At 38.1% G+C, this 8,809-nt stretch overlaps 1 protein-coding gene across 1 annotated transcript; it reads left to right on the forward strand.

The window, feature by feature from the left end:
- The first annotated feature begins 1,347 nt into the window (after nt 1–1,347).
- HS3ST1 (heparan sulfate (glucosamine) 3-O-sulfotransferase 1) lies at nt 1,348–2,672 on the forward strand. Its single transcript, XM_009082084.1, has one exon. The coding sequence runs from the start codon at nt 1,469–1,471 to the stop codon at nt 2,429–2,431; it is 963 nt and encodes a 320-aa protein (XP_009080332.1). The 5' UTR covers nt 1,348–1,468; the 3' UTR covers nt 2,432–2,672.
- The last annotated feature ends 6,137 nt before the right edge of the window (nt 2,673–8,809 follow it).

Raw genomic sequence — 8,809 nt, forward strand, 5'->3', positions numbered from 1 at the left:
ATCACTTAGAAACACATCATTAGTCCTTGCCGCACTGGGACTTAGCTTATTGTGGAAAAGTCATTAGTTTCTTTTCAGATTCTCTGGAGAATTTCCAAAACCTAGCCCTTGGATTTCCTCAGGTTGTTCATATGTTATTTCATATTTCAGCCCTTGTAAGCTGGTACAGTACGTGCCGTTCCAAGCTTAAATTTATAATTGCAGTAGCTTACTAAGGCAAAGCAGCCAGGTGCTCAGCCATCATGATTTCTACTTCTAAATGGAGTTAGACTGTACTAAAGTCATACTTACACCAGCCCTTCACTGAGGTTATAAAGTCTTTGGAAGGTCTCGTAGTTCAGGGAGCTTGTGTGCACAGCCTGATCATAATGTGACAATCTAACAGCTATGCCATGTGTGAGGCTGTTATGATTTCACTTCAAATGTTGCATTAAAACCCCCCTGGCTTTTAGATGGTGTTCAGTGGTGGTATTTAGTAGTCTTTTGATAAAACCTAAAGTTAGTTCTTCACATCATTGCAGCTTGCTGGCTAACTCTCAAAATGACCTTCAGAAGTATCCATTGTGTATTTTCTTTCCTGAGTATCAAGACTGGAACCACAGCTCTCTTAGTGTTTTGTTGATGCAGTCATATTCTAGTCGATGGTTTCATTATCTTTTTTTGTAGGGCCAATGTGCATACCACCTATTTCATCCTTAGAAACCCTAAGCACAAAGCAAATATTAACTTCACTTAAAAATGGCATAAAAATGCAACTTTTCCATGTTCTATTATTCACCCATGGCTCTTCCTAACTTATTCCCAGGAGAATGTTACTGTCTCATGGTTGGGCAGCTCTACCTATATTGAATGAGCGTTTTTCCCACAAGGGTTGATTTCTAAGGTTGCTGTTACAAGGTTCTTTGGGAGGCTGTAATTCCCAAATGCCCTACAAGACCCTCAGCTTTTAGAAATGCCCTTTTGGTCCAGTCCACATATTTTCATTTTTATGTTTTGTTTCTAAAACAAACCTATTCTTGTAGATTTAAAAAAAACACTTAATTCTCTTGTGATTGTGGTTCAATCCCAAGAAAATCAGCTTTTAAGTAATAATAATAATACTCTGGATGAATCTTGGGTGCAAGAGAAAAGATTCAGAATGTTCATGTCTCCTGATGACTGGAAATCATTTTCTCATGGCATTGTTTTATATGCCTGTCTTGTAAAACATTTAATGACGCCTAATTGTCTATGAGCTTAGAGTTGGGAAAGCTAGTTTGTTCAGTTGTGAAAAGCAAAAGATACTTGCAGTGTGATATGTCTGAGTATAAAATAATGTTCTTTCTTTTTCCCTCTTTCAGCAAAGTTTCTGCTTGAGAAATACACGTTCACTCAGCAAAACAAAAACAACTTTTAAAGGTTGTTCGTGGTGGAAATCACTCTATGCCCTATTACCTGCTTGAGTGAAACCAGACTAAGAACTTCTGTCATGGCAGCTTTTCTGCTGGGAGCTGTGTTGCTTATTGTTCACCCTCAGATAGTGCCTTCCAGACCAGCTATAAATTCGAATGCTGAGACTTCTTCCCAATCTGTTCAGAGTGAGCTTTTAAAGAAAACATCTCAGAAAAATGACTTCAAGGAAAACATTCATTCTAATGGATCGTGCCGGCAGCTGCCACAGACTATTATTATTGGAGTGAGAAAAGGCGGAACAAGAGCTTTGTTAGAGATGCTGAGTCTCCATCCAGATATTGCAGCAGCAGAAAGTGAAGTTCACTTCTTTGACTGGGAAGATCATTACAGAAATGGATTGCAGTGGTATATTAATCAAATGCCATTCTCTTATCCCCATCAGATCACCGTGGAAAAAACTCCAGCATATTTCACATCACCTAAAGTGCCTGAAAGAGTTTATAACATGAACCAATCAATGAGACTACTCCTTATTTTAAGAGACCCAAGTGAGAGAGTATTATCAGATTACACCCAAGTGTTCTACAATCACATGCAGAAGCACAAGCCGTATCCATCTATTGAACAATTCCTGATTAAAGATGGTGAACTCAATGTGGACTACAAGGCAATAAACAGAAGCTTATACTACATTCACATGCAGAACTGGCTGAAGTATTTTCCCCTTGATCATATCCACATTGTAGATGGGGATAAACTAATCAAAGATCCCTTCCCAGAAATAGAGAAGGTAGAGAGATTTTTGAAGTTATCACCACAGATAAATGCTTCAAACTTTTATTTCAATAAAACAAAAGGCTTCTACTGCCTAAGGGACAGTGGTAGAGAGCGCTGTTTACATGAGTCAAAAGGCCGAGCACACCCACAAGTAGATACTCGATTACTTGAGAAACTGCATGAATATTTCCATGAACCCAACAAAAAGTTTTTTGAGCTTGTGGGCAGAACGTTTGACTGGCACTCATTTGTGGCAAGTTAGTGGTAGGCGTCAGAACCTATGTTCCAGTGTACAGTTAGAAATTTTACAAAGGGCATTTAAGCTATAATTTATTTGTAAAATCCATAAATACTTCTGTAAAGTATTAGATTCACAATTGCCATATATACTAGTTATATTTTTCTACTTGTTAAATTTGAAAGCATTTTGTATTGTTTTTCATGGTTGTTAACATTGTGTATGATGTGTCTATATGAAGAAACTAAATTATTTCATTGCAGAAGATGCTCTCTTGAGAATGTGTTGTCTTTTTAATAAATAAGAAATTAATTTCAACAGAACCTTGCTGAATTATTTGAATACTTTGGCCTTTCTGGATTATCCTGAACTTTCTTCTCCAATTGTTAGTGAATATGCTAAACTTTACATTCCCATTTTTCTTGCTTTAAAGTGTGGTTTAATAATTTCTTTTTCATTTGAAAATATTGTAGTTAACAAATTGTTCCGTCCTGCTTGATAAAATTATTTCCTGATAAAGTGGTGATACTTACACATGTTGGGACATGTACACCCAAAGGACAATGGAAGTCTCTGTGTAATATGACATATTAATTGCTGTACTTACCTTCATATTCACTGTTGTAGCAAGTGCTCCTCAAATTCCTTGGCAGTACAATGCAGGTTTCATGGCAGATTTTTGAAGATTCTGTGGGGACCAGCTCATAAAATCCAGAGTTAGCTGTAGAAATATGGTCAACCTGAAAACTTCTTGCAGTCTCTGAATGTATATATACTTCATCAAGAAGTAGGGTTGAGAGAATTTAAGCAATATAGGGACTTTTACAAGGCTGCTTCTGACTGTTCCTCCATTTTATAGCACATTTATGCTTTGCCATCACTGAAAATGAACACTCATACCAGAAAAATTAGTTGGTCTGCATTCTAGTAAGCAGTAACTTCATTTATATATATATTACCACACTTGTATCCCATTTAAAGCTGTTTTCTATGAGTTGAGCAGTTGCTTGATGCAACTGAAAATTGCCCATGGACTACTGTTTGTTTAGTCTCCTTCCAAAAACCATCATGCCAAGTCTTGATTAGACTTCTGTGTTGCAGGATTAACCCAAATTTCAGGAACTTTTTTGTCTTCCATTTGCTAAAAATGGAAATTAGATGTTAGTACATTGGTAAAAATTGCAGCTGTCCTTAACTACAGTGGTTATGGTGGTTTTGTTAGCCATTATTCTGGAATGAGAATTAATCCTATTTCCACATGAGGCTTCCTACAGTACTTTCATTCTGAGGTCCTAATTTTCATTTTATGACCTTTAGTTTAGCTGTTGAGTGTGCAGTGGCAACACCTAGTAAGTTCAAACTTGTAGCCAATTGTTAACAATCCTTGATAAAATTTAAATGTAGGTTCATTAATTATTTTCTCATGAGCTGGTGCAAACTTGGGCACTATGACAAGGTATCATCTGGATGCAAATATCCCATATTATGCCTCTTGCATGAAAATTTGCAGATGCTGCCCCTCTCCTACTCCTTGTACATCTGCCCAAGCTGTATTCAACCTCAGAGAGGTTGGTGGTGTTTTATAAAGTAGACCTTTGACAAAAGCCTACAATGAAATGGTATTGTACTCAATAAAGTATTTTCTGAATTGCATTTTTCCTTTCTCTTTTGTTCATCAGTTACTAGTTTGGAATACCACACTTTAGGATTCAACACCAGCTTAGATTCCAGTTGAATGTTACTTAAGAACTTAGCTGTAGCCTAGGGGTTTGATTGCATACCAGTTGTTTGCTACTGGGTTGTGCTTGACCCAGAATATACAACAAGGAGGGAAAGTTTCTGTTTGCAACAATGCCAAATTGTAGATGAGCAGATGCCAAAAATAACAGAATTCTTGTACCATCATGCTTCTATTAAAGATTTAGAAAAGATAGCTTCAGGGAGTTGTGAAAGGTAGGTCAGTATTTTTTTCTACACTTATCCCATTTCCTTGGTAATGTGATCTCTGCAGGAGCCAGCTGAACCAAAGAAATTTTGGCCCAGACAAAAGGCTTCCCACCTTAGTATAGTCCTACCTTCACTAGTGCCTCTCTGCAGTCCCAGACTAAGCTCACGACATTCACTAACTTTTTGCTGAGAAAGGAAAAATACTAGGGCATGTGACCAGTAACCAAAGGAGTACAAGAAGGCAGAGTTGCAACAAGTCCAGCTGCAGCAGGTCATGCAGGGCAGTATAAAATATCAGTGTTGAATTGTGACTTTGCGATATTGACAGCTGATGTTCTGGTACTGAGCATACTTTTATTGTATAGTGCCACTTGATATCAGTATTTTGCCTGTCTCTTAGCAGGATACATGCATATATTTCCCCCCTCACCCAGTATGTCTTGACTCTGTAGAAGAAGTAAAGCATGAACCTCTGGGTTACTGTTACTGTCTTAGTGCTAGGACATCATAGCATGTTCTTGGCAGGATCCAGAGGTGAAGTGACCACTTCAGGGCGACATCCTGAAGTAGAAATTCATATGACTCATGTCCTACACCCTAAGTGCAAAGGGCCCCACGGAGACTATATCATACCTAATGCTTACACTTTATGCACGGATGGCATGATTGTACAGTACCTTACCCTGGAGGCTGCACTGCTAGCTGTCTGGTAGCTATGACGGTGATGAGCAATAAATCACACCCACACTAGTAATAATGATGTTTACCTGCCATAGATGCCTTAAGTTCAAGCATTACAATTTTCAAAACTATTCTGAGTGTGAATGTTCAGTTTAACAAGGATGACATTAATTTTCCATAGAAGCATTACTGCACTTAAATATATTTGCTAGGCTAGTTCTAAAGAAGTGCCTAACAACAACAAAAGCCACCAGAAGAAAGTGAACAGAGAATGAAAAAAAAAGAGGCTGAAACACATTCCAATTGGGACTACAGCAAAACTAATAATGGGCTTTGGAGTCATGCCATATCTATTCATAATAGACAAAAAATTCCCCGAAAATACCTTTCCAGTGTTATGCAATACAGGTACGTATTTCTGCATAACTATACCATCTCAGGTTTAAAGTACAACCAGGTGTTGCTCCAGAGACCTATTTTCCTCAGAGCAGCTAGTCCAGTCTGTGATCACTCTTGCAAATATAAAATAAATACAAAACTCTATGAGAATTCAATGTCCAACTCAAAGCCTGGCACTCCCCTTGAGTACAAGAAGAATGGCAATCAAATAATTAATCAGGGTGGCACTGCAGGACAAAGTACTACCCTTTATGTCACAACACAGATTAGCGTGAGACTTTGGAAGCCAGATATTGTACCTGCAGAGGACAAAGGTTAAACTGTAATGACTACCCCATGAACACTGCTGGAAGAGTGTATTTCATCAAGAGTATTGCTGCATCTACTGTTGGTGCTGTGCGATCCTTTCACATCTGCTTTGCTCTTCCTTGGACCTTTATCCTGATGTTACAGAAGAAATATCATCTACTGTGCTTGAATAAATCATCATTATTTTGGAACATCTTAGAAAAAAACTATTCATTTTTAAATCTTGTTGCATTCATTGATGAGCATGTGAGATTTACCACCACAAAATAGTTTAGAAGAAAACTTTGTTAGTTTGGTGCTCAAAGCTGATCATTTTTTATTTCCTTGCCTACTGCAAGTTTGAGAGTCAGTTTCTGCAGAAAGCCAGGATTCTCATTCCCTGTTGTTGTCCACAAAGATTTCCAATGCCTAAAGGGGAATAAGATGGGCTAAGACATATTTCCATATATCTTCTGTGTTATCTGGCATGGCTGACCAGGTATTTAAGAAAGGTCACACATGTACTCCGTAAGGAAGAGACTGTGCATCAAAACTACTCAGATAAAGATCCCTTCTTCTTCCTCTTTTTCAAAGAAGTCTGTGACTTGAAAGTCCTAATTTAGCTCACACTGAGAATGAAGTTTTGCAGGAGTTATTCACAGGCGTTCTCTAATAGAGTAACAAAGTAATAAAAAGTACAATAAGGCAAAAGCTTTAAATTAAATTCAAATATGTCAACAAAATGTATTGAACTTAGTACTATGTGTCTACCAAGTGAAATAGTTGCAAGTATGTTCCCCTACAGCTGTAAGATTATTTTCTAATTTCTAACCCAGTATTTTTTATTTATATAACTCTGCCTAAATACCCAGTTATGCTGGAAAGATTGTATGTTCAAGGTTAAGTCTTTCATTTCACAATTGCATTGGAAAGGCCAGATACAGTTGGAAGCCATGTAAACATCTTATGAGTGAAAAAAACCCTTTTATTAATAATTTTCTTATGAAAAATTAATGAAATTGCATTCATGTCTCCTAGAATGTTAGCAAAGGAGAACAGTACTCTCTTTTCCCGCAACAGTAACCCATTCACAGTAAATTTCTACTTAACTACCATACAATGGTTGATGCAGTTTTTAAGTTAATAGTGCAATAAACTCAACAGTGATGCTGCAGATTTTAAATGTCTTCTGGGAAATATAAAATATGCAAGTCAGGGTGGGGAGCAGCTGGATGCATAGGAACATCTGGTCTCATTGGTCTGAGAGCACTTTTTTTTTTAAAATGCTAAGGGACAAGAAATTTTTGGCTTGGTGATCACTTTGTGCTGTCTGTGAAAGCAATGTCTTCAATTAACTTCCAAGTCAATAATGCTATCATAATGACATCATCTTTACACTTGATATTGACATTATTCTCTGCCAAAGTACATTTTAAGAGCTAAACTCCAGACAGCAGGTGCACGAGGGATCCTTTAGTATAAAAAACAATAAAAATGTAATACAACTCAGGCACAGTTTCCATTACAAAGGCACATTGCCTTGAACAAAGGCATGTTCTGAAGTGAATGGCAAAACTCTTGTTTTCTTAATTTGGATAAGGGTTACAAAAACAGGAACATGTATACATTCACTAAAAACAATAAGTAGCATGCTTTCCCCTCCCTGGTTTTCTATCAGTCAGTCAGCAGTATTTCAGCCATAAAGATCAGGTCACCTTCCAGGGCCCAGCACAGTTCAGTCCAGATAACACTCAATTCCAAAAGGAAGAGTTATTGCAGTATTTCTTACACTAAAGAGACTTCTCAGGGTATCTGTCCCGGTCCAATAAGACTCGTGAGTGTTCAGTTGATTCCCCCAATGTGAATTAAGACACAAATGAGGTCAAAATACCGTTAGGGAGTGAGACTTTAATACTGGTTACTCAAGGGAGGGATAGAGAAGGAGCGATAGGAAAGTTAGAAACAGGAAAAAAGGGGGAAAGCAAGCAAGAATTGGGATGGTGCAGCAGAGATAGTCACCACCAATGGAATTCAGAGGTGTTCCAAGGATTTGCGCAGAGCAGCACTTCGATGATCGATTCTTCCTCCCAGTGGTAGGGGTCTGCCAGCCTCTGGGTGCTGGTTCTTTCATGGGGCTCTGCCAGGACACTGGTAGTTCAGTTTCCCTGGAGTTGAGCAGTTCTCAGCCTCGTGATCATCTGGAAGTGATGTCTTTTGGAGGGTGAGGGTGGTGGACAATAGTCCAGCTAGGTGGCCTCACTGCCTTGGAGTTGATGGACAGCATTGGGACCCTCATTACCTTGGAATGTCTGTCATTATCTGTTAGCTGAAGGATTTGGGTGGTGGACAATGGTGCCTCATTATCTGTTCTGGAGGATTTGGTTGGTGGACAACGGTGCCTCGTTATCTCGGCAGCTAGGTGGACAATGGTGCCACCTCGACTGGAGACACCCTGTAAATCAACAAGCTTGAGGCAAACAGTCCAGAGGACACTGTTTTCAGTCCCCTCTGCCAAGGCCAGGCAATGTTGAAAGAAACTTTTCTTAAAGGTCCTTTACAGTATCTCCTACTACTGAAATTTTTGTAATTCCTCTTTCTTCTCTCGTATGCTGCTGTATCATGTCTGTCCTATTCATTATTATACTAGCACTCTATAAGGAAATAGATCCATGATCTGATCGGTGCTTTGATAGAATACTATTCAAATGAATGGCAAATCATGCCATTACGATGTTCAAAACATACTTTATGTCTGTTCACTCTGTTATATTTTATATTTTAATTGAATAAAATTCAGCTTATTTGGTATGTGTCATTGCATTACAGGACGAACTATTGCCACACCATCACATGTGAGTAGTTATCTAATGATAAATGATATTTTATAAATAGAAATGTGTAAGCAAAGTAACATATTTTTCTTGTTGCTAGAGTAGCAGCTCTGTTATTGGCAATATTATGAGACTTTTGCCTATAATACGAAAGGTAGCAGTATTACTTTGGAAGATGTAGAAGCAGTCTGAGAACTCTTAATACTTGAAGGATAGGATCTTTGTTTCCTTTGTGACCTTTTGTAAAGTACAAAGA

This window comes from Acanthisitta chloris, unplaced genomic scaffold (assembly GCF_000695815.1).
Source record: "Acanthisitta chloris isolate BGI_N310 unplaced genomic scaffold, ASM69581v1 scaffold17069, whole genome shotgun sequence".
NCBI lineage: Eukaryota > Metazoa > Chordata > Aves > Passeriformes > Acanthisittidae > Acanthisitta > Acanthisitta chloris.

Coding starts and splice junctions, on each gene's coding strand:
- HS3ST1 (XM_009082084.1), top strand. CDS start 1,469: ATGGCAGCTTTTCTGCTGGGAGCTGTGTTGCTTATTGTTCACCCTCAG.